Source organism: Periplaneta americana, chromosome 17, assembly GCF_040183065.1.
Source record: "Periplaneta americana isolate PAMFEO1 chromosome 17, P.americana_PAMFEO1_priV1, whole genome shotgun sequence".
Classification (NCBI taxonomy): Eukaryota; Metazoa; Arthropoda; class Insecta; order Blattodea; family Blattidae; genus Periplaneta; species Periplaneta americana.
The window spans coordinates 88,677,120-88,703,846 of record NC_091133.1 but is presented as its reverse complement, the minus strand read 5'-3'; the positions used below and the strand labels follow the sequence as shown (position 1 = coordinate 88,703,846).

The 26,727-nt window shown below is 34.6% G+C and overlaps 1 protein-coding gene across 1 annotated transcript in view; it reads left to right on the top strand.

The window, feature by feature from the left end:
* nAChRbeta1 (nicotinic acetylcholine receptor beta1) overlaps positions 1–26,727 on the top strand; it is a 584,647-nt gene that overhangs the window by 320,466 nt on the left and 237,454 nt on the right. The window contains exon 3 of the mRNA XM_069816523.1: positions 14,382–14,426. Coding sequence (XP_069672624.1) covers positions 14,382–14,426 — 45 coding nt within the window. The remainder of the gene's footprint in view (positions 1–14,381; positions 14,427–26,727) is intronic.

Sequence of the window (26,727 nt, the reverse complement as noted above, 5' to 3'; positions counted from 1 at the left end):
CACATTTTTAGCTTCATAATACTTGCCAATTAAAGAAATTATATTTCTGAAAGGTTCATTCTCTATTTGTATGATTTTTTTCACTTTCAAACTAAAGAAAAAACGTATTTTACAAACAAATTTAAATTAGTGTAACTCTGAAAATATTGAGAATAAGATCTATGTTTATATGACATTTTTTGCTCAAAATGTCTTCAGAAATAAGCTTCGTAAAGGACGGTAAATCCTCGTGAATGACCCTGTATATTATTACTTCAAAATGTAAGGTTTATAACTGTGTTAACGTGAGCTATAATCAATAAGCTTTATAAATTCAATATTTGGGTAAAAGGTATTCCACATAATATGAATTTGTTAAATATGAGCGCCAATGGTATACATTTATGTGAATTTTTTATCGTTAACTTCAACTCAATTTTACTCAACTTTAGCACTACGTTGATTGGTTCCTTTCTGAATAATGTGGTCCAATTCACGTATCATCAACTTCCATACCATAGCCTGGGTTAAGTTCACGGTGCAGCGTGCTGTACTTGTACAAGAGTCGGCCGCTCGGCTACTCAATCATTCACAGAATAAGAGTGGTAAGCACAATAAGCCTCAGACTGCATATAAGCCTTCGGGTCCCTCCTCCGTACAAGAGAAAGAAGGGACTAGACATAGATATTTTTTAATTTTAAAATGTGTACTTTGAGTCGTATGAAATTTCAGTAATGCCATTAATATTATAATAATGCTTTTTCTTAAATGGCTTCCTCTAAATTTACTTTTCGTGTGCCTCAGATATGATAAAAATGGTATAGTTTCAAATTCTACGAATCTTTCATAGCCGTCCGTATACGAGATGTTTACAATTACGCAAACTGCTATCCTTTGGGAGGGGTCGATGGAAATGTAGGTGTCCGCTAATGGTTCGTTTTTAATTTCCATGCAAATAATTGGGGCTCCACTCCCCGGGGTCTGATTATTCAATGTTATGTCAACATCAACTATTAATTCGAAATCCAATATCAGTTTGTCATAGTTTATAGATTCTCTATTAGTTTAGTTTAAATGAGAAATTAAATTTTTTTCAGCTTTGCCAGCTACTAAATTAAAGTGTTGGCACGGACCTTGTCACACATATTCACTGTTACTCCTCCTGCGTTAACAAGCTTTTAGTATTTGAGGGCTAATGTAAATAACATGAATGTTAATTGAAAATAAAAGAAGAAAATATAATTCTCGTCTGTCCCAAATCAGCATAAAATAACGCAATATACTTTTAGTTTAAAGTCTTTATATACAAATGTAGCAATTCTCCTGAAGTATTTTTTCAAACCAGAGCTGTGAGAAAAGTTTCTTTACTCATATAAACACGTGAAAATTTTCATAAGAAACAGAAGACTGAAAGGATAAAACCATTTCCTAAATATCAAACATTAAATATCCAATCCTTGTGCAAGAAAGTTTACTAAATCACGTCGAATCCGGTTCCATTGTAATTTCAGCCGAAAAAATTACTCCCTAACTCGCAAGTAGTAGAGGTGCTGGGTGCAATAACAGTTTAACTCTACTTAAATCATTATTCCGGCGATGTCATTTTCAAAATCTTCCATGTCTTTTCTATTAACTGTAAAAGTTGTATTCAATTTCGTTGACTCTAAATGACAGGAGAGTTCATTATGAGAAGTGCTGTGCTAAGACGAAAGGTTCAAAATTAGCAATAGAAACATATGTAAGTTACAATACTGATTTCCAACCATGGTGGCTCCCCGAAAATAACGGGGATGGGTACTGAAAATGTTTAGTTTCGTCCACCCGAGGTAAAGAAATGCAGGTTGGACAGAAAGAAGTGAACCCGTTTCTTTTATTTATTACTAAATAACCTTAAGAGGTACAACGAAAATAGAAATGTGCATTGAAAGCCAATAGATTGGAGATTATTTATGAAAAATAGTATTGAGCATATGATCACCATTTATGTCCTGGCATTGACGAATTTTAGTCACCACACCTAGCATAACCTTCTCCAAAGTTTCTTGCGAGAGATTGCGACACAGCAGCCAAAACAATTCAATGAACATCCTCTTCATGACGAACGAGTTACTGTGTGATGTTTGGTTATGGCTCATCGTGTGTTTGGCCCTTCTTTTTTGAGAACGATGAAGAGAAGTCTGTCACAGTGAACGGTGAACATTACTGAGACCATCGTTGGATGTGGAAAATGTGGATGGGATATGGTTCCAACAAGATGGTGCAACCAGGCACACTGCAAGACAAACCATGGCTTTGCTTCAAACGAGGTTTCCAGTTCATGTGATGTCCCAGAATGGAAACATTAACTGGCCTCCGAGATCGCCAGATCTCACAGCCCCTGATTATTTCCTCTGGGGGTTTCTCAAGGATAAGGTGTACAAGAATAAACCAAGAATAGTTGCTGCTCTCAAAGAAAACATTCGTACAGAAATTCGCAATTTCTCGCAAGAAACTTTGGAAACTATGCTAGGTGTGGTGACTAGAGTTCGTCAATGTCAGGAAATGAATGATGGTTATATGACCAATATTATTTGTCATAAATAATCTCCAATCGATTGATTTTCAATGCAAATCTAAATTTTTGTTGTACCTCTTAAGGTTATTTAGTAATAAATAAAAGACACGGGTTTACTTCTTTTGGTCCACCCTATATTTTTATTGCACATAAACTGCATTTAAATAAATACTTCGTTATTATTGTTATTAAATTCGAGTGGTATTTTGTACACGAGAACTATTCCTGTTGTACACCGACTTATAGACAGAGATACACGAATAGATGTAAACACACAGTATAAGAGCGTTCGGTGAGAGACTGCAGCGTGAAGCTAATATGATCGAGGTGCACCTAACTTATATTCTTCTTCTTTTTCCTATCACGTATTAAGCCTGGTGGCCTGTTACGGTTTCACTCCATCGTTTCAGCGGACGGCTCAAAGATCTTGTTCCTAAAGGGCGGTAATTTAGTGCTTGACGTGGTATCACAGTCTAGTATATACAGTCGCGAAGCTCAATACGTAGTAAATATGCAAACATTAGATATCGCTAATATCGCCTCATTACAGGCAATGCAAAATAGTACCGTCACAGTCTATTGTTTCTAGCACCCTCAAAACTCAAGCTTCGTGACTGTATATAATAGACTGTGGTGGTATCCTTGTCATAGGCATACTGACAAGTGAGTATATGAAGTTCCATTTCTGTCTATAATTTTTAATTTTCTCTAAAATGGGGTCAATATTTAATTCTTTCAAAATATACCAATTTTTCTTCTTGTCTAATCTAGTATAGCCAGCAGTTCTTCTTAAAAACCTCATTTCATTGGCAGTGATTCGGTGTTGATCACATTTACGTATGGTCAAAGCTTCACTTCCATAAATAGGTCTCGTCAATGTTTTATAGGTTTTAATTCTTGTATGTTTTTGGACAAAAGAAGGTTTGAAAATGTTATTAATGGTATTCATTGCATAGTTAAAGTAATTCAATTTCGTAGAAATATCTTTTTCTTGTTCATAGCTCAAATGATAACCCAAATATTTGAAACATGAGACCTGTCCTACAGGTTTATTATAAAGGTAAATTTTGCTGCGAAGTTGATTTTTTCCGATGAATCCCACTAACCTGTATTCAAAGTAGCCTAACCAAACGCAGGGCTCCACTTATAAGACAGTATGTGTAATTTTATTAATGCATTTATGCTCGATCATGCCGAAATATAGTAATTATACACCTAGTAGCAGCCCTTTAATGGACCTCATTAAAGTACACCTATTCATTAAAGTTCAGGTGTTCCACCAATCATATAACACCATTGTAGCAATATGAAAGCGCAAGTATCGATTATTCTCGGATATGCAATCGAAAGACAACTAGCGAAACATCACGGAGGCTGGAAATCCAATACTGTCGAAGAAGGTTATGTTCTGTTACTATAATAATTAGCGTTAATTGTAAATAATATTCAAATAAATTCAATTTGTCATCTCGTTTTTCAATGTCTAAATCAATTTCAAGGTTATATCAAGATTAATGTTTATTTTACTCTCTAGCTTATATCAAGATCAATGACATTTGTTTCTCGGAAAAAATCAATACTTTCGCGTCTGCGCACATCTCACAATTTACGAGATATTGCAAAAGGTCAGTTCCGCTCCCCAGTCAGATAAGAATAACATGAATACTTATGAATAATTTCAAGTTAGAAATATGGTCGAGCATAAAAAGCCGTATGAAACTTGCCTATAATGGTAATTAAGACGCTCGTATGAAAATTATGAAACTCGCTTGCGCTCGTTTCATAAACATACTCGCGTCTTAATTACTACCATTATAGGCTCGTTGCATAATGTACTATTTTCTATCCGTTTAGGGTTATAATACTGCAAGGATATGTCTTGGATTCTTGGGCATGAACTTCCGAGTCCAACTCATAAGGATAAGTCAAATGTAACAGACGTGGTAAGCCAAACAATTCTCAACAACTGGACCTCATTTTAGAGCTTCTCTAGAGCACAGCTGGAGAGCAAAGTATCAGTTTTCTTGGAGCACACATACACACACTCAATTATGTTGTCTCGGGTCTTATACTTAAAGTTCTCAATCCCCTGGTCATCCCGAACGCCGCGCCGCGCCGGGGCAACGGGAGGGCGGAGTAGCGCGGCGGCGGGTGGGTGCTCGGAGCTACAGACACTGTGTAAGGAACTCACGACCAACTGCAGCCGCGATCAATAGTAGTACAAGTTACCAGTCTAAACGTTCAAGTCCGGCACTGGAAGCAGCGTGCAAGAGATGTTGTATACTATCTTCTCTCCGCTTGTAGTCAACAAAAGGATGATAAAACCAAACCTGGCATGCTTCAGATTGTATTCCTTCACTCACTTCCTAAATTGCTTTCATTCCCGATAAGGTAAACGAAGTTTGAGATGCTCAGGAAGACGAGAGAGTGTGGGGAAGAGTAGAAAGGGGGGGGTAGTGAACATACCACATAAATTGAAGAGCCGGAGGCGAGAGAGAGTGAGAAAGAGAGTAAGCAGCATTTTAATGAAAGCTTTGCGGTAAATGTTAATAAAATGTTTTCCTTATTTGTTTCCTTTTAGAAACAATAAGTTTTCTACATAAAAAAGAGAAGTTTAAGCATTTCGAAAACTCTACTGTTTTAGATACATTTCACGAGCATATATATTTAATATTATTCTTCGTTCACTGATGGTATAGCCAGTGGGGAGGGGTAGTACTTGTAGCGTATCGGCACACGACAGTTACGAGAAAGCACGCGCAGTTGCAACATACTACATGGTGAACCAGCCAAGGCTAGACTCATAACTGCACTCACGGCGGCTGATTCATACGTAACGACGCTACCATATACGGGGTTTCGTTCAACTGACAAGCAAACGTTCTGATGGGGGCAGATAAAAAAGTTAAATTTTTTTCTTCCACCATGTCAATAATGTCAAAAGAAGTGCTTATACAAATTTTGGCCACTCTACCGCAATTACGAGGCCGTCCAGAAAGTGATTTTCCCTGGAGCCGTTTATAGAAAAAAGCACAATTTCATGGAAATATTTATTGAAACAGATACAGCAATTGTTGCGCTATCTGTCAACGTATCCCCCACTGAAATTGAGACATTTGTCATACCATAGGATCAATTTTTGTGTCGTAGAAGTCAGCAGCCTCAGATCGGAACCATCGTTTGACTGCGTCTGCACCTCTCTCTGTCGATCCCATGATATGAGAAATGTCTCAATTCCGATGGAAAAATATGTTGAAAAATAGCTGAACAATTGCTGTATCCGTTCCAATAAACTTGTCCAATGAAATTGTTTTTTTTTTCTATTAGCGGCCCCTGGCGAATTTATTTTTTTACGGCCCTCGTAATTGCGGTCGAGTAGCCAAAATTTGTATAAGCACTTCTTTTGACATTATTAACATGGTGGAAGAAAAAAATTTAACTTTTTTATCTGCCCCCATCAGAACGTTTGCTTGAGAGATGGAACCATGCTTCGTCACTAAAAAAAAATTAAGGTGGGGTCAAGTAGTCCATCATACACTGTTGGAACCACATGCAAAACCTAAGTCTGCTCTGATAATCGGGTTCCGTTAAACTCTGAACTACACGAATTTTGTAAGGCTTTAATTTTAATTGTTTCGTGTCTCTTATCACTGAAGACTGTAACAGCTTTACTGGCTGAGCTACACGGCAGAATTATGTCGTAGGACTTCTCTCTAGTCGGTGCCAATTTCATCTAACATCTCCTCAATGAGAACACGCTTCACACATGTTCGTTTCTTATCCAATACTGATCCAGTTATATGAAATCTCTTCACTAAATTGTAAAACATTGCTTTAGAAGGTTTAGGCGAATCATGGAATAAGTGACAAAAGTTTGTTACAACTGTTCTCCAAGATTCATATTTCACAAAGTTGTAGTAAATAAACACTCGTTGTTCAACGCTATACCTATTTCATAATTGACACACTACTGCACTCACAGGGTGCTATTCATAGACATTTCGCAGCACGTGCTACGAGCGTACTAAGCTAGCCCCAGCTATCCACTGGTTACTAGTACAGAATTCAAATCATATCCTATCGTTAACACTGGTTTATGAATAGACCTACGAAAAACGCTGATCATCGACCGGAAGCCCGCGCTAAAATTGTATATGAATACGGCCCTAAATGTACGGTATACAGTTGCACTCTCACTGTGTGAACGTGTTTACGTAACTAAACACGAAACGTACGCGAGCAAGAGGTCTAATCACTGCGATGGAGCAGCAGTTACTACGCATACGACTTTCCTCTGACGCCGGTCTAGCCCTGGCTGACTCGCTCTGTATTTGAAGAACTAAAATTTTTTCATTCGGCTTAATTCACACGTCTTACATCTTCGTGGCTGCAATATTTTGTCTGTAATATTTAACTTACCATAATTAAAAGCGACTGAGTCTTAACAATACAACTAGGTAACGCTGCTTAAGCGCGAATGGTTCGTGTAGTTCTGGGCGACAAAAAAACCTCGACCTCCATGAATTATGTCGCATGAAAAGGGGTATAGTTAGCTTTCTTGGCTTATGAATTGAAACTAAGTTTTGTGTGAGAATTAATTTAAGTGTAAACTACTAGTTGTTATTATGTGGCGTCCTTAGGAGTCTGCGTCTTAAAATATTGATCGTGATTATAAAAATGAACGCTGTGTCTCACCAACTAGACGTCGTAGATTCAAACATACAAGATGCTATTCATAGACATTTCGCTAGCCTGTGCTATGAGCGTGCTAAACTAGCCCCAGCTATCGACTGGTTACTTGTACAGGATTCGTATCATATCATATCGCTAACACTGGTTTATGAATACGAAAAACGTTAGTTCGCTAATCATCCACCGGAAGCCCGCGCTAAGAATGTATTGAATACTGCCCACACAGTCGTCTAAAGTCATTCAAAATGTTTAAAAATATTTTAAAGAAGGAGGAGGGCAATGCCATGAGCCACTTGAGAAAAGAATAGTTGTACGGATTTGATTTTTTATTTTAATTTATTTTTCAAAGGAGCGTTTGTTTACTGTGTGTTCATTTTGAGGTGATGAAGTTTTTAGATGAAGTTAAGATATTTACAATTAAAAAGTAAAGTAGGCCGACTTACGGTATATGTATATCATTTCTTTCTTTAAACTATTAATGCTACCAGTACTTATTTCTATTTATATAGGGGATAGAAGCGAAATAACCCTGCAGATTTTCAGAGCGGATATCTCATGTTGTATTTATCAAAAAAATGTAATGCCATATTGGTGAAAAGTTCATGGTTTTCTTTAAAAAAAAAAAATCTTTCCCAAAATGTTTAAGACGCTCTTACTTGGTAACTACTGCGAGTAGGATCGTGATATTTGTTCATATCGGTAGAAAATCTAATAAAGAATAATTTATTTCTCTGGAGTATTTCAATAGCGTGGACGGTTTTCGTGTAAATTTAATTTAATAACCACTCATTTCAAGCCACTGAACAATGCGAGCAGATTTCAACGTCGCAGCGAGAGAGAGAGAGGCTCGCGTACAGAGACAGACCTGAATTCGTTGATCTCTTACATTTTTATTACAAGAAGAAAGACGACTATGTTAGCGGTGATGTTGCCAGACTGCTAAAACTTCCAACCTAATTTTTCTAAATTAACCGTGTATTTAATCACGAAACGTAATATAGGTTTTCTATTCCTTTAAGTGTACTCTATCGTCCCTTTTAATCTCCATGGTTATTTCACTTCCACTCTGTATATCGAAATAACTCGCTTATCCTTAACTAATCCTCACGTATTATGGTACCGTTTCGGCCAAGTATCGGTTTTTCGTGCTATAAGCTGTTTCAGTCCCATCAGTAATTTTAAACAAAGTAGTTGCTGAAAAAATAAATACATAATTATGCAGTAAGTTCAATGTAACAATATAGATGTATTAATAGACGCAAATAATTCAGTATAATATAATGCCGAGCGGTAAGATTACAAAATAAAATTGTTCTTGCAATATGAAGCTGAAATACTCAAAGACGTCACTCGAGAAGGAGTTGGAGAGACGGTAATACAACGCAATCTAAAAAATTGGAGGAAAATGAAGTACTATAACTTTAGCGAAAAGAGACAGAATTTAATCTCTGTTTTGCGTTGTAACTTTATGAGGGTTAAAGTTTGAAGTGTTTAGAACCATAGTGGGCCAAGCGCCATTTACTAAAACCGTAGAAAGCAAGGATTAAAATGAAGTTATTGCCATAATTCAATGGAAACATATACCAAGTAATATAAAGTGTACATATTAAAACTAAATAATATGTCAATCTTCATTAAACTACTGTATGGTATTCATTTAACTTTAACCCTTGTTTTCTCAGTTTTCAATAAATGGCGCTTGGCCCACTATGGCTCTGAACCCTTCGTTTGTAGTTTCTTTAATTAATGTTGCTACTCTCGCAGTGTAGCACGCGAGATCATCTGTCGAGAAGTGAATAATAATAATAATAATAATAATAATAATGACAAGAGAAAAAACGTCTTATTCTCTATTTCTTCGTATTAGCATTGCCTTCCATTTCCATCTTTCTCTCGGTAGCTCAACACCTCTCCGTTATTTGGCCGCACTAGATAATTAATTACGGTGTTATTTCACTACCCACTCGGTTTACGTGTTGTGGTCTCTAACTCATTCAACGTCGATTTATTCAACATTATCTAATCCGTAGCTGAAAGTTTAAAAGGTAATGCGCGGGACAACTAGGAGTTCTTTATATTCCAAAATTTGTACTTCTTTGAACATTGGTAATAGTTAATTGAAGAAGTAGGGGAGTGAATTCCTGCACTGCGCAAGACTGAAAAAGCGCACATATTTTTCGTCAACGAGAACCCGGTTCTCAGCCGAAGTGGTACCACAGTCTAGTATATACAGTCACGAAGCTCAATACGTAATAAATATGCATCCATAGATAGTTGCTAACCACTAGGATCGCTATTATCGCCTCATTACAGACAATGCGAAATAGTATCTGCACAGTCTATTGTTCTTAGTACCGTCATAAACTCAAGCTTCGTGACTGTATATACTAGACTGTGGTGGTACCATAAGACGTGAGAAAAGGTTAAGGACGAGCGATTTGTTTCCATGGTGCAAAGTCAAAAGCAATGATATTAATTGCGCTGTAGGTAATATTATCCAACTGAAGAGTGTGATCGAAAAGTGTTCAGTCCAATTTTATGAAAAGACTGAGCTAGTTCTTTTATTCATTCATTCATTCATTCATTCATTCATTCATTCATTCATTCATTCATTCATTCAGTCATTCATTTCATTCATTTATTTTATTCCATAGATCTTACATGAGCAATGAAGCTTTAAGATGTGGAACAAGTCAAAATTTTACAATATTACAATTACAATTTTTACAAATTTTTAGAGTTTTACAACTTAGTAATTTTCTAAAATTTTTACAATTTTATGCAATTTTTTACAATATTTTGGCGAGATGTAGTGAGATGAGGTGAGATCCGAGGATTCGCCAAAATATTACCCGGCATTTGCCTTTTGGTTGGGGAAAACCTCGGAAAACCCCAACCAGGTAATCAAATCAAAGGGGGGTAATCAAATCAAAGGGGTTGATGCCAAGGACTCGGCATAGACTCGCCATAGACCATCCGGCTTAAGTCCCACGGCTGTGGAAAACCTCGGAAGATCCACCGATCTACGGACTGAGCAAATTTTCAAGTGATAAGCACAATAACAGAGGATTGGCGTTGTTCTGGAAGAAACGAAGCTTAAAATAATATAATGATACAGGTATAAAAAGAACATCATATACATATGTAGCCTATACATCATAAAAATGGCCAAATGAACTGAGTGAGTTTTAGAGTCACACTTTATCCCAACCGGACCTAAGTAATGTCAACACGTTTAATAAGATTACGAAGTAAAGAAAAGCTTATTTAAAAAAGAAATTGAAATAAAAAACAGACCTTTTCTCTAGAAAAAAGATCTCTAGTAACGAATCACATATTTATGGCATACACTAGAATAAAAAAAACTTACTTCTATTCTAAGTTTATCATTACGAAGGTCGTTCAGAAGGGCTTGACTATCCACTTCTACAACATCTCCATACAGACTAATATCACAGTCTACTATATACAGTCGCGAAGCTCTATACATAGTAAATATGCAAACATTAGATAGTTGCTCACCACTAGGATCGCTAAGATCGCCTCATTACAGGCAATGCAAAATAGTACCGTCACAGTCTATTGTTTCTAGCACCCTCAAAACTCAAGCTTCGTGACTGTATATAGTAGACTGTGCTAATATGGTATGTTCCACAATGGCGCTAGTAATGGAATTTGACAGTTTTGTTTTAAATGGCTTTATTAATCTCTTGCAAACACAATGGAATCATTGGCACTTCTGTGATTCGGCGCACCAAACGGCCGAACGTCGGCTTTCCACGCTGCTAACTCGGCTCGAATCCCGGCGGATCAATGTGGAATTCTGTGGCGCCAAGGCAAAAGGTAATTAATTTTGGGTGAAAATAAGATTTTGCGATATGTTGTGCAACTTGATTGTATATTTACCTTGGCAAAAATTGACATGCATATCTCTATTATTTTTCTCTCTAACCCATCTTAACCCATCTCTAACAAAAATCCTGTGATTGGTTCTCAGCCAATAAATTAATATTAAACTGTAACAAACCTAACATAATTCAATTTAAATCCTATCTAATTCAACCTCGCAAATTTCAAGCACAATAATTAACAACAAGCCCCAGATAGAAACAACAACAACAATCAAATTTTTTGGCTTACAAATCGATGGTATATTAAATTGCAAAAATGATATTAAAAAAATGACTCCCAAATTAAATTTAACATGTTTTGTTAATACATCTTTGCAAGATATTGTAATTATCAATACATTAAAAACAATGTACTTTGCATATTTGCACTGGGGAAATTCTACAGATAGTAAAGTATATTCGTACTACAAAAAAGAATAATTACAATAATAGTATGTGCCAAATCCAGGGAATCGTGTAGGACCATTTTCAAAATACTACAGATAACACCCTTGGCTTGTCAGTATATTTTTTCATTAATAAATTTCCTCCTATGTAATCGTGAAAACTTTGCAACTAACTCACCAGTTCATAATATAAATACTCGTCAAAAAATGACTTTTATACTACATCGGAAAGTCTATGGTGCTATCAAAAAGAATGCGTTATTATATGGCAGTAAAAATTTTAATGGTCTCCCTTTGAATATAAAAAATCAAACTCAAAACATAAGATTATTCAAGGCCAATTAAAGATCTACTTTCTCACGCCTTCTATTCAGTAGATGAATTTGTGACATTCCACAACATTGCATGAATATTTCTGTCTTGTATTAAGTATTAATGCAGACTCCCTGTATTGTACTGGTATATTGCAAAACCCTTAAGATTTTATTTATTTATTCATTTATTTACTTGTTTGCTTATTTATTTATTTATTTAAATATTTATTTATTTATTTAAATATTTATTTATTTATTTATTTATTTATTTATTTATTTATTTATTTATTTATTTATTTATTTATTTATTTATTTATTTATTTATTTATTTATTTATTTATTTATTTATTTATTTATTTATTTATTTATTTATTTATTTATTTATTTATTTATTTATTTATTTATTTATTTATTTATTTATTTATTTATTTATTTATTTATTTATTTATTTATTTATTTATTTATTTATTTATTTATTTATTTATTTATTTATTTATTTATTTATTTATTTATTTATTTATTTATTTATTTATTTATTTATTTATTTATTTATTTATTTATTTATTTATTTATTTATTTATTTATTTATTTATTTATTTATTTATTTATTTATTTATTTATTTATTTATTTATTTATTTATTTATTTATTTATTTATTTATTTATTTATTTATTTATTTATTTATTTATTTATTTTACATGTTCCATATCCTAGCTGTGGAGCGATGTACGAACACCATGGAATGTAAATAAACACAATACAATACAACCCGTTGTGTTATAAAATATGATGACTAAGATTTTAATACGGTCGTTCAAACTTTAATTGCTCGCGCCTAGAAAGCTCCAGGAATGACATATAACATTATTTGCCTCGGATTCACAGTGTTTCTGGTGTATAAAGATGGTTCTTGGTTAATATTGAAAATTGTAGATGCTTTTGTAAATTGTAAAGGACATCAGTTTGAAGTTGAGCCAAATATTTCATTGAATATTATTGATTATGATAAGCTGAATTACTCTTATAATCATAATTTATTTTTACCCGAAGGAAATATTGATAACTGTTATGAAGATCTTTTAAGTTATATTAAGACTGGAATAAGTAAATCTGCCATTCAAATAAAAAATAAAAATTGTAAACGTTTAAATAAAAAAAATATGATCCATGGATTACTAATACATTCCTAACACTATTGAAACGGCGCGATATTCTTCATTGACATACGAAACGATATCCCGATAATGAATACTTAAAATCTGAATATATCAAAATTCGGAATAGAGTTACTAAAGAGAAACGCCAAGTAAAAAGTAATTATTATAGTGTAAATTTTGAAAAGATGCAAGAAAATTTTGGAAGATAATAAACGAAGTCATCACAAATTCAAGTTATTCACAGAGTAGTTCAGATGTTAAGCAATTACAAGTTAACGATATATGTCTTCAACCATCCGAAATACCTCAAGCTTTTAATGACTTTTTTGTGAATATAGGTTCTAATTTAGTCAACTTAATACCAAAAAAGAAGGAATCTTCACACCTGCAGAACATTCATACAGAAAAAGATTCGTCTTTTCTGGAGCCAGTTTTACCTAATGAAGTTATAAATAGCCTTAAGCATAAAAATAATAATACAAGAGATGGATTAACAAATTCTATTATAAAGAAATGTAAATCTTCCTCATGTTTGGCACTTTCTGAATTTATTAATTACTCATTTCAATTAGATTCTGTGCCTAGAGGTTTAAAAATAGCTAAAGTGGTTCCTGTCTTCAAAAATGGTGATTGTAATAATCCTACAAACTATCGTCCTATTTCAATATTGCCTGATATTTCTAAAATTTTGGAAAAATGTATGAAAAAAAGACTATATAATTATTTGACAAGAATAGAATTTTTCTACAGTCATCAATATGATTTCCGGAAACCATCATCTACTTTAAATGCCGCTGTTGACATGGTTATTTGTATAGAACAAGCTCTGGACGAAAATAAAATTCCAGCAGGTTTATTTATTGATCTTATAAAAGCATTTGATACAGTTAATTATTCAATTTTGTTGTGTAAACTGGAATCTATTGGTATTAGAGGTGTTGTTTTACACTGGTTTCGGAGTTATTTAAGTGAAACGGTATCAATATGTCTTAGTGAATAACTTGGAAAGTGATATTCTATTATTATCATTTCTCACAAAATTCTTGTTGAAAATAATTTTTATGACGTTTCACAAAGCTATAATTTCATTTCTAGTTATTCATGAATTGTCTGAAAACCTGACGTGATGGGGGAAAATGGAGATTATTTTCGAATTCAGCACAAAAAATCTGTTTAGAATCGCCTATCGGATTGAAATCAACAGAAAATAAGTTTTGAAATGCAGAACGGTGTTATCTTAAGTATTTCAAGATTTAAATATAATTTATATTACTTATTTCTTTATGTTAGCAATGGGACGAGTAACATAATCTATACTGTGTGCAAAGATACATCATCGAGACATATTCACATTGTCTAACGAGCTTTTATTTTTTGTATTTTTACAGAATGAGAAGAATCAGATCATGAAGTCAAACGTGTGGCTTCGATTGGTAAGTCATTACTGCATGTAATTCGTTAATAACATAATTATGACAACCAATACCTATTTCTTTCAAATCACACACATTACATTAAAGTAGTAAGACATTCCTCATATGCTTAGTATGGTGACAGATTTTGCACGTTACGAAAAAAAAACAAACAAAAAAAAACACAAAAAAAACAATGTAACATAATTTCATGCATGGAAAATAAACCTCTACTTTCCTAGAATCGAACTCTAGACTGGACTGAATGGTTTATAGGGTAATTTAATGTAATTTAATTTATATTCGAATATTTTTTACCCCTTGACCGCTGCACGCCAGTTTATATAATACCCAGTTTTTTTAAATATGACTTGAGAAATTGTATCTCAGAAATTAAGAACATATTAATTATATCTTATTTTGTATTCAAAATAAAGATACAATATATAAATTTGCAATAAATCACTTTTTAACATAAACAATATTGTGGGATACGTATATTTGAGAAATTAAAACATTGTTCTTCCCACAATACTTAACTGATTGGCAACGTAATTATACATACAGAATCTCGCAGTAACACATTTTCGGACATGAACAACAATATTTTGAAAGACGTATAATTTAGAATTAATACAATGTTATTTGCACTGGGTTTTCGTATATTCACATACTAACATTAGCAACATAACAAAAATATCATTGAATTGCTTTTTGATATGTGTAAAATGCTTTGTTTTCCACTCCTTTGCATAAATATATGTATATAAAATATGCTTATGTGTGCCCTCTGGAGAGCAAGCTGCATAGTTAGGAAGGTGAAAAACACGGAGTTTCTAAGTTAATATTGCAACTTTGAGCGACTGTCCCTAAGATTTATTTTAATATGTCCTTTACAAATTATAGTCCCACTGAAATAAAATTACAGTTGCTTAAAGGAATACTTCAGGTCAAAAAATCGTAACGTTGGATCTTTCTTAATGAGAAAGTCGAAAAAAAATTAACAATTTTATAAATATGTCAAATATCAACATTTTGTCTTATGAAATAAAAATCTGTAGAAACCGAAATCGGTGAAATCAGTGTAAATAATTCTGCTAAAAGAAGCACTTCCCTTGTGCCTTCACTGTAAAAATTAAAACTACCGGAAGAATTTTTTATATTAACTCCAAAAGCTACAATCATGCAGTCTTTTCAAATTGTAGTTAAATGTGATGGACTTATCCTTGGCTGTGATTCATTATTATTATTATTATTATTATTATTATTATTATTATTATTATTATTATTATTATTATTATTATTATTACACTTGTGCTGGGCTATTATTGGTCTATGGCTTTTGACCAGCACATTAATATTATAACTCTGTAATGCTTGGGAAAAGTGGCATAAGTCAGTTTTCACAAACATTTTTTAATAATTTATTGACAACTTACGGAACATCTGCTCGCTTGGGAAAAGAGATATAAGTACTTCTCCCATTACAATAATTCATACAGAAGAAAATCATATCAACATAAACCAGTGTGAAGACAGTTTTTTTCCTTCTCCTGTAAAATTAACATTTTTGACTTGTGCCACTTTTCCGAGCACTACAGAACTGTAAAATAAAAAATTATTATTATTATTATTATTATTATTATTATTATTATTATTATTATTATTATTATTATTGAATCTCGTAATATTAACTTGTTGCTCTACTCGCGTGGCTACTGGTAGTCTTTATTCTTCAATTACCAAATATGTCAGAATTACAGTCTGCTCTCCTCAAGGTTCCAATGTCTATTATACTAGTATATCTTCGTTTACCTATCAAGATGTGATCTATTTGGTTGTGTGTCAATCATTTGGAGAAGACCAAGTATATTTACGTATATCCTTATGGGGAAATATTGTACTTTTGACAGCTGAATTTTTTGATGTGGCAACGTTGACTAACCTAACGCCATTATCATTATTAGTCACGTATAGGCTCTCTTTTCCAGTAGAAGGTTTAAAAATATTCTGCCGTCTTACTTTTAGTTTCTTTACTGAGTTTGTAGATGAAGCTTGTGTGTTCAGTTTGCTAAAGAAAAAAATCAGATTTTTGTGATCTGTGAAAAGTGAAAACTCCATTATGGCATATGAGAATCTGAGAGGTAAACTCAGTGAAACGTTTGGATTTAAATTGAACGATTGTGGAGAAGTGCTTGACAGAAAAAGTTTTTTAGAGTTTAGTGATGCAGAAAACATTGTTACTAAACGTAGAGAGGCACTTATTTCGGAGCATATGAATGCACTCACATAATTAAAATCATGGATGAAACAGTATTAACTAGGTGAGTCTTCATATTTTTTTATTTATGTTTGTCTCAAAAATTCCCGGAGAAATTGACACAATAAATTATAAGCATCGTAATTAATATGCTAGTAAATAACTAAAATAGTTGTTTTTAATATAACGATGCAGTATATACAGATATAACATTTAATATTAATGCTTATGACCGAACACAAATTAAGTTTAACAATAATTGTGTATTACAGTATGTTAAATTTTTTTTTCAAATCGATCAAAGCTTCATTAATCGATTAAATTCAATAGTTAATCGATTAATATTTTGATCGATAGACAGCAATAATTTAATTTATTTATTTATTTATTTAATTTATTTATTTATTTATTTATATTTATGTGCTGGACAACAGCCATTGGCCAATAAAAGTCCAGCACAATGATACAATTAATGCATTAAAATGAACAACTATGGTACAAATTAAATACTTGAGTTAACAACAAAATAAAGAACATAGATTACAATAATTAATTTACAAGAATTAAAACAATAAATTATTAGGGAAAGGAGTTGATTCTTACTACCAATTAATATAGGGTTGTCCACATCTGTGGAGTAACGGTCAGCGCGTCTGGCCGCGAAACCAGGTGGCCCGGGTTCGATTCCCGGTCGGGGCAAGTTACCTGGTTGAGGTTTTTTCCGGGGTTTTCCCTCACCCAATATGAGCAAATGCTGGGTAACTTTCGGTGTTGGACCCCGGACTCATTTCACCGGCATTATCACCTTCATTCCAGTCAGACGCTAAATAACCTTAGATGTTGATAAAGCGTCGTAAAATAACCTACTAAATATATATATATATATATATATATATATATATATATATATATATATATAGGGTTATGCAAATAATATTAGCAAAGACATTGTCATATTCTAATACTTCTATAGGCTACAATGAATGAATCGAAATCGCCTACATGTAAGTTAGCATGTTTAATACATCTGGAGACCGGCGAGGAAGATTTAGAATTTCTAATATAGAAGAGTTTGTGATGTCTCATGTCCTTCTTAGGAATACGAAGGCTGACACTGTTTAAGAAACATTGACAATTAATGTCAATAATAATAATAATAATAATAATAATAATAATAATAATAATAATAATAATAATAATGTTATTGTGGTGATGTAGGAGCTAATTTTTCCCACCTTATTAATCTTTAATTTTTTTTTGTTATCTGTGGGGATATATCTTTCCAAAATATTCCATTAAAGCAGTGGTCGGAAAAGATGATGACATATGAAATACAGCTCGCAAAACACAACAACGGGGAAGGTGAAAGCAGGGAGGTATAAGAGGACAAGTGGCGGAACATCACTATTGCAAGTTTCTCGTACACAGAGGCGGAGAGTAAACGTACCCGAAGTAAGCAAAAGTTCAATAAAGTTTATGTCAATATATATTTTCATTTCTTTTCATTTTCGTTCGATCCGATTTCTTTTTTCTGTTATTTTATACACAAGTTAAATATTATTACGGATATGTAATTGACGCATTAAAATTAGGAGTCAAATTGCATGTAGCCAATTTTAATTGAGCAACGAGATGTTCGTGTGTCATACATGGAAATCTCTTAGATTTTACAACTTTCATTTTAGAAAAAAAATTCTTCGCATATAGGCCTACATGTAGAATATATGAATGAGTAACTGATGGCTCAGGGGAGGGAGATCATTTACCCCTCCCCCCTGCTTGTGTGTTAAGGGATTGGCACGCGAAGTCCACACCTGTGGAGTAACGGTTAGCGCGTCTGGTCGTGAAACCAAGTGGCCCGGGTTCGATTCCCGGTCGGGGAAAGTTATCTGGTTGAGGTTTTTTCCGGAGTTTTCCCTCAACCCAATATGAGCAAATGCTGGGTAACTTTCGTTGCTGGACCCCGGACTCATTTCACCGGCATTATCACCTTCATCTCACCCAGACGCTAAATAACTTAAGATGTTGATAAAGCGTCGTAAAATAATCTAGTAAAAAAAAAAAAAGGCGAACCAAGAATGCCGATCACTGCATTAAAATAGGCTATTAGAAACTGACGCAGTTTCAAGTCTCATTGGATGCAAGACCCACTGGATAATTGTTTATCAGAACAATCTCTCTATTTTTCTTTCAAACTCTGTTTTCAATTTATTCCCCTCCGTCAGATGGTTCGGACAAGCAGCCTACTTCGTCTTTCGATGATGGACTGACGTCACGTCGTCTTTGGACGGGATACGATGCCTTGCGTTAGTACTGCGTGCAATCAAAACATCTGCTGAGGCAGAACACGCGGTACAGTGAACTATTGCTAACCTTCATGTACGGAGCATGCAAGAATTGATTATGTTACATTATAAATATTTTTCTCCTTATTTTTTTCTTTTTTACGTTAATTCTTTTAATTGGAATATTCTGTTTAGGAAAAAAAGTGAATGGATCAATTCAGAATTCCCTATTTTTCGAACAAAATTTTGTTTTTAAATAAAATAAGTATCAATATTGGTACTCTCATTTCTGACGATCTCACCATGTCCTGCAAATCAGAGCAATAACTCAAATCTGTTCATTAACTCTCTCAGGAGACGACAGATATTGATAATCACAGTTTAAAGACAGAGAGTTGTAAGTATTACACATAACAAACAATGGAGAGTTCTTGAAGAAATGGTTCTGGGTACTGGAATAACAAAAGTTTGCCTATGACGTAATTCTGTTCTTTTTATATTGAACTGAAGGAATTTAAGAAAATAACAGTTATTCAATATGCCGTTAAAGTGTTATAGAGTAAAATATAGCTATTTATTAATCGTCTATATTTTAAAAATTCATAATTCAATTCGAAAATTGGTTATATGAAATTTGGTTTTCATAAGACGACACGTAATGTTTTTTTTTTTTTTAATATAAGTAACGTAAAAATCTTTTCTGTATTCTTTCTATTTGTATTTGATGGGACTGGAACTGAGGTGACCATGTTATAGAAGGACACTCTAGTTTACTTCTAACTAAAGTTTTATACAGCATTTAAATTTTTTAATTCTTTTGTATTTCTGATTATAAATCCTAATTTTCTACATGCATCAATTACCAAGTGATTTAAGTGCATTTTAAAACATAAGTTACGTGTAAAATAAATACCAAATCCTTGAATGATTCTACTCTAAGTAATTTCACACCATTAATTTCATACGAATTTTGAGTAATTATCTTATTTTTAGAATACTGTACGTCATAAATTAACATTTATTACGATTTAACAGAAGAAAAATGTCAATACTCCATCTATATAATCTGTCCAAATCATGTTGTAGATCAAAAGCGTTTTGTTGTTCGTCAATGTCTTTATACGATTTAATACCATCAGCATATACAGTAAACATTCCATACTACCCTGTGAAGATCAATCGATTATAATTAGGGGTGCCAATTTTCTGTGAACAATGGCCACTTGTGTCGCTGTAACGTCATGAAGTTTTGTCTTCGGGTATTTTGACTATTAATATCGTTTAATAAGTATTTATAAACAACCTAGAATTTATTGGTAATCCGGTAAATTTAGTATGGACACCAACGGGTTGCAAAATTTGATGGCTAAAAGTTACAGAAAAGAAAGCGTATAAAATTACTTTAATATCTCCAAAAAATTACTTACAAGTTACGTAATAAATTACACACATACCATACATTTATTGGAGAACAAAGTATACAACAGCCAGTTTGTTTTATAGCAATCTAGTGGTCATTAGTTGCTGGTGGTAGTGCTATGTACCGTAGACTCTCCCCTGAGTCTCATAGTAGCTCGTGGAACTGAATTGAAGGACCATGGGTACCATAGTGATTCGTAAGCGGAAAGGTGAAGGGATTCTGCAGGCTATAGGGGTAAATATCGTAAGCCTGAAATATGGGAAAGAAACGGAGATGATGATGATGATGATGATGATGATGATGATGAAAGAGGAGAATGTAATTATGATGGCGAAATGAGTCCGAGGTCCAACGCCGAATGTTACCCAGTAATTCTGTTTCAATTGGTTTGGGGAAAAACTCGGAAAAAACCTGAACCAAGTAACTTGTCTCAAAAGAATTTGAACCCGGCCTCGTTACTTACAGTCGTGGACATATCATGGACCATTACCACTTTGAGATAACACAGTACTTACTTACTTCCTTTTAAGGAACCCGGAGGTTCATTGTCGCCCTCACATAAGCCCGCCATTGGTCCCTATCCTGAGCAAGATTAATCCATTCTCTATCATCATATCACACATCCCTCAAATCCATTTTAATATTATCTTCCCATCTACATTTCGGCCTCCCCAAAGTCTTTTTCCCTCCGGCCTCCCAACTAACACTCTATATGCATTTCTGGATTCGCCGATACGTGCTACATGCCCTGCCCATCTCAAACGTCTGGATTTAATGTTCATAATGTCAGGTGAATAATACAATGCGTGCTCTTCTGTGTTGTGTAACTTTCTCCATTCTCCTGTAACTTCATCCCTCTTAGACCCAAATATTTTCCTAAGAACCTTATTCTCAAACACCCTTACCCTATTTTCCTCTCTCAAAGTGAGAGTCCAAGTTTCACAACCATAAAGAACAACCGGTAATATAACTGTTTTATAAATTCTAACTTTCAGATTTTTTGACAGCAGATTGGATGATAAAAGCTTCTCAACCGAATAATAACAGGTATTTCCCATATTTATTCTGTGTTTAATTTCCTACCGAGTATAATGTATATTTGTTACTGTTGCTCCAAGATATTTGAACTTCTCCACCTCTTCAAAAGATAAATTTCCAATTTTTATATTTCCATTTCGTACAATATTCTCGTCACGAGACATAATCATATACTTTGTCTTTTCGGGATTTACTTCCAAACCTATCTCTTTACTTGCTTCCAAAAACAGCAATATAAATAATTCAGTATTTCAGTCTTACCTGATAAAAAGAGCTCACGTCAGTAGTCTCGTGGCATACAATTGTAATCCACTCAAAACTAAAGCAAAATAAATCTGTTACCAATATATTCCAATACATGTGAACACGTTGTAAGTATGCAGCGTAATGTTGTAGGAAGATAAATGAGTTCCCGTACGATTGGTGGCGGTTTTGTGATGATATCGCAATAATATATATGCCTATGATTGGATTACTATTGGTATTGCAGGGAGGGTTAATGACGCTTAACATAATAACATTTTCTTACTGATAATACAGTAAAGAGTAGCTCGAGGTTGATGCCCTTGCTTCGTCACTTGAATATGTAGAACTTGCTCATCTCCTTCAAATGTAGCTTGAATCTCCGATAAGACCCAAATGAGATTTTGGTAGAATTTTAAGTTTAAATGCATGGTGAAGGCTACACTATCCCTAAGCGAACTCTACCCGGCACTTCTGGTAAAACTGCAGCGATTGTCTTCTGAGCCAGGAAGTCGTCGCAGCTTGCGTTATCTCATATTAGAATACGGGTTCATTCATATGTAGATTTTTACAAGGAGAGAATACAGGCTAAGCTCTCAGAGAACGAATCTTGTTACCTTTGTCATTTCGACCGTGTTATAACAGTTTATATTGAGTTTTGTTCAAGATAACTGAACAGTAGTAACCCTGTATTACTGGTAGGCGACTTGCCAATGCTTATACGCTATTTTGGCTGCGGGTTCTGTGGGCAGCGAGCACAGTTAAACCAAGGCAACCTAATTTAAAATCACGTTTGCTCCTTATCTACATGCCACACAACACAGGACTGCTTATCTGATCTCATTGTGTCACGGCACACCGAAGGCAGGCAATGTTACAACCTATGGGAAAGGGTTTGGGGTGTTGAAAAAGGGAAACGCTTTTGTTACACTGCCTAATCTTACGCAAGTGTCCCTCTTACTGCACGATCATTTCGACGATTACTGTTAGCAACGGTCGAAAACAGCCAACGGTTTTAGTAAAAACTAAGGTGCAATATTCGTCGAATGGTTATAGCGTCAGATTTCTACACCGAAGGCCAGGGTTTAAATCTAGACGAATCCAAAAATAGATTGTAAATCTAAACAAAACCAAAAATATCTCATACTTCGCAAAGGCGTTCGGAGGAAAGATTCTATTAGGCACTTTTTCTTCTTCTTCTTCTTCTTCTTCTTCTTCAATTATATAAAACTAATTCATCCCTAACGTCTTCGTTCTGAAATACTTTCAAATGAAAGAAATAAATTTATTACATGATAAAGGAATGCAATATTGATGGCAAAAAATGGCGATAAAGTGACGGAAAAGTAACTAAAAGGTATGTGAGCAAGGGAATTTTGGGCTGTGACAAAGAAAGTATGTGAGCTCCAAGCCAGTAGGCCACTTTTCTCACTCTGTTTATAGTAGTTTCATTGAAGGAACGTAATGAGATTCTGAAAGGGAAAGAAATCTGAGAAAATGGACGTAATTAAGGTACACACTGAAGGGGAAGAGATGTCGCAAAACACGAAACGAAACACTGTTTACAAGCAAGCAAAAATTTTAACCGAGACGGTGCAAGAGACGAGGAGTACAACAATAATGACGAATTCGTAGTGTAAGGAAAAAATCACTAATTGATGGGAGGAGTGAGATTGAAATTATAAGATGTCAGATGACACTAAATTTTGAAAATTGAACTTTTTGAGATGTGAAGAAAGAGAATGGGTAGGAAAATTCGGAACACAAAACATTTTGAATATTGGATTAACATTCCTCCACAAACCTCAATAAGTAGGATTTACTTTTGCTCCTCATTTTAGCCTGAAATCAAAGGAATATTCAATATTAGAAACGTTGTCTTTTCTAATATTTCACCAGTAACTGAAAAAGATCAGTCTAACTAAATATCTTATCAATATCATCATCATCGTCGTCGTCATCATCATCGTCATCATCATCGTCATCGTCAGCATCTTCATCATCAAGACCACAACAAGACAGGAAACTTCACTCATCGGAAAAATACGTCATGTAATCAACAGATTACAATTCACCACCTACTTCAGAACGAAGTGATACACACATATCAACATATGTATCTAGCCGCTGGACTTATAATCCTGTAGTCCCGGGTTCGATCCCCGGTGCACTTCAATTTATAACTTGTGTTGGGCAAGCCCGTGGTCCAGATAATACAGGCATCCCAACAAATCTCCATCATCATCATAATTATGAACGTAAGTTTTTTTCGGAATATGTAGTTCATTGTTTTCGCGTGTTAAATACTAGGTATGGTACCTTGTTGACTTGTTTCAGCCTATTGTGGGCTATCTTCAGTTAGGTGCAGTACCTTGTTGAATAGTTTCAGCCTGTTGTGGGCTATCTTCAGTTAAGTACGGTACCTTGTTGACTAGTTTCAGCCTGTTGTGGGCTATCTTCAGTTAGATACTGCACCTTGTTGACTTGTTTCAGCCTATTGTGGGCTATCTTCAGTTAAGTACGGTACCTTGTTGACTAGTTTCAGCCTATTGTGGGCTATCTTCAGTTAAGTACGGTACCTTGTTGACTAGTTTCAGCCTATTGTGGGCTATCTTCAGTTAAGTACGGTGCCTTGTTGACTAGTTTCAGCCTATTGTGGGCTATCTTCAGTTAAGTACGGTACCTTGTTGACTTGTAGTTCATCGTAATTACTCTACACAACTGGCTACATATGAGTGAAAGAGTCAAGTACCCGCCATTAGTAAACAAAAAAATTCTAGTACTGAACTTCAATGGCCTTGTGGTATTCCATAAAAGTTGAAATGAGTTACCCTGTCAGTGAATGGGAGATGAATATGTTTACCAATGACGAATGATTTTTTGCTAGACTTTTATCATACCCTGTTACTTATTTCTTCAAACTTAACTTCATTACATTTATTGCGTCTATTATACATTACTTACTTACTTACTCACTCACTCACTTACTTATTTACTTACTGGCTTTTAAAGAACCCGGAGGTTCATTGCCGTCCTCACATAAGCCCGCCATTGGTCCCTATCCTCAGCAAGATTAATCCAGTCTCTATCATCATATCCCACCTCCCTTAAATCCATTTTAGTATTATCTACCCATCTACGTCTCGGCCTCCCCAAAAGTCTTTTTCCCTCCGGCTTCCCAACTAACACTCTATATGCATTTCTGGATTCGCCCATACGTGCTACATGCCCTGCCCATCTCAAACGTCTCGATTTAATGTTTCTAATTATGTCAGATGAAGAATACAATGCATGCAGTTCTGTGTTGTGTAACTTTCTCCATTCTCCTGTAGCCCCAAATATTTTCCTAAGCACTTATTCTCAAACATCCTTAACCTATGTTCCTCTCTCAAAGTGAGAGTCCAGGTTTCACAACCATAAAGAACAAGCGGTAATGTAACTGTTTTATAAATTCTAACTTTCAGATTTTTTGACAGCAGATTGGATGATAAAAGCTTCTCAACCGAATAATAACAGGCATTTCCCATATTTATTCTGTGTTTAATTTCCTCCCGAGTATCATTTATATTTGAAGAGTCCACTGCAAGAATGATGTATGTCATGTGGAATACATTTTTCAGGAGAAGCATTTGAAAGTCTGAAATGCTTAGCGCTCAAAGCTTAACTGTGATTTTTCAATCTTTACTGAACAATGACTATCAGTGTGAATGCCATATAATTCTATGTACATTCTATATATCTTGCTAAGCATTGACAGTCTTGGTTCATTTTCGACAAGAAAGTGACATCCATCATTCTTGCAGTGGACTCTTCATTTGTTACTGTTGCTCCCTACTAGATTAAATTCATATGTTCAAGGAGTGCTTCTTTTTTCTTATTTATTTGTGACTGTAACTAATTTATTGCTCTTCAATTATTATTACATTCAGGAAAATTTATTTTGATGCATTATTAGTTAAAGCTTACTGTTATAAGAAACAATTATACATTATTTTAAAGCTGTTAAGAGAATTCCTCACATCATCAGGCCTCTTCTTCACCCATTGCCATACTTTTATTTTATCCGTTATGGTTACAAAAATGGAGTGTACTTAATGTTACGACCTCGGTAGTACAACCGTACATAAGCTTAGTCGATTCCCATTCCTACAGATCAAATTAACTAAGACATCTTCTGTGGAGTAATGTTCAGCACGTCTGACTATGAAACGAGCGGGTCCGGGTTCAAATCCTGATTGGGACAAATTACTTGGTTGGGATTTTTTCCCGAGGTTTTTCCTCAACCAATTGAAGGAGAATTTCTAGATAATTTTCGGCGTTGGATCTCAGACTCATTTTGCCATCATTATTTCATATATCACCAGGCTTTGGCCTAGGGACACAGAGTAACCAGTACGAGGTTTAGAGTACACGGAGTATAAATGACGTCATGACCCGTGTGGATAGGTGACTCAACAGCACAGGTGGGTCCGTTATGTGCATTACCGTTGTGTGTATTGCTGCTTGGCTGCGGTATGTGTAACAGGCTTCCGCGTAGGGACACCTGATTGAAGGTTACAACTCACGTTAATACTTTAATGGTAGACATTTATTGTCTACACTAGGAATGTACTGTATATACTGCATCTGTACAGGGTGAAATATATTTTGTGCCGTACTATGACGGACTGTTTACATGGTGACATACGAAGTAACGGCGCGCTTTATCTCCCACTCCACTCGACCAACACAACACTGTAGTCCGTGCGTTCTGAACTTCATGGGTTTCTGTGCCCAGGACCGAAGCCTGATCATCACCATCATCATCAACCATACACTATCCCGGTTGTTAAGTTCACGGTGCGGCGTACTGTACTTGTACAAGAGAGCGGTCGTTCAGCTACCCAATCATTCACAAAATAGGAGTGGTAAGGGCAAAAAGCCTCAGGCTGCAGTGTAAGCCTTCGGGTCCCTCCTCCGTACGAAGAGAAAAAGAGATAAAAGACATCTTTTCTATACTCTGTTTTTCATGACAACGTGAGGAATTTCATTAGTGGGACACATCTAAATCGAATTCGTTACACCCTGTGGCATAAT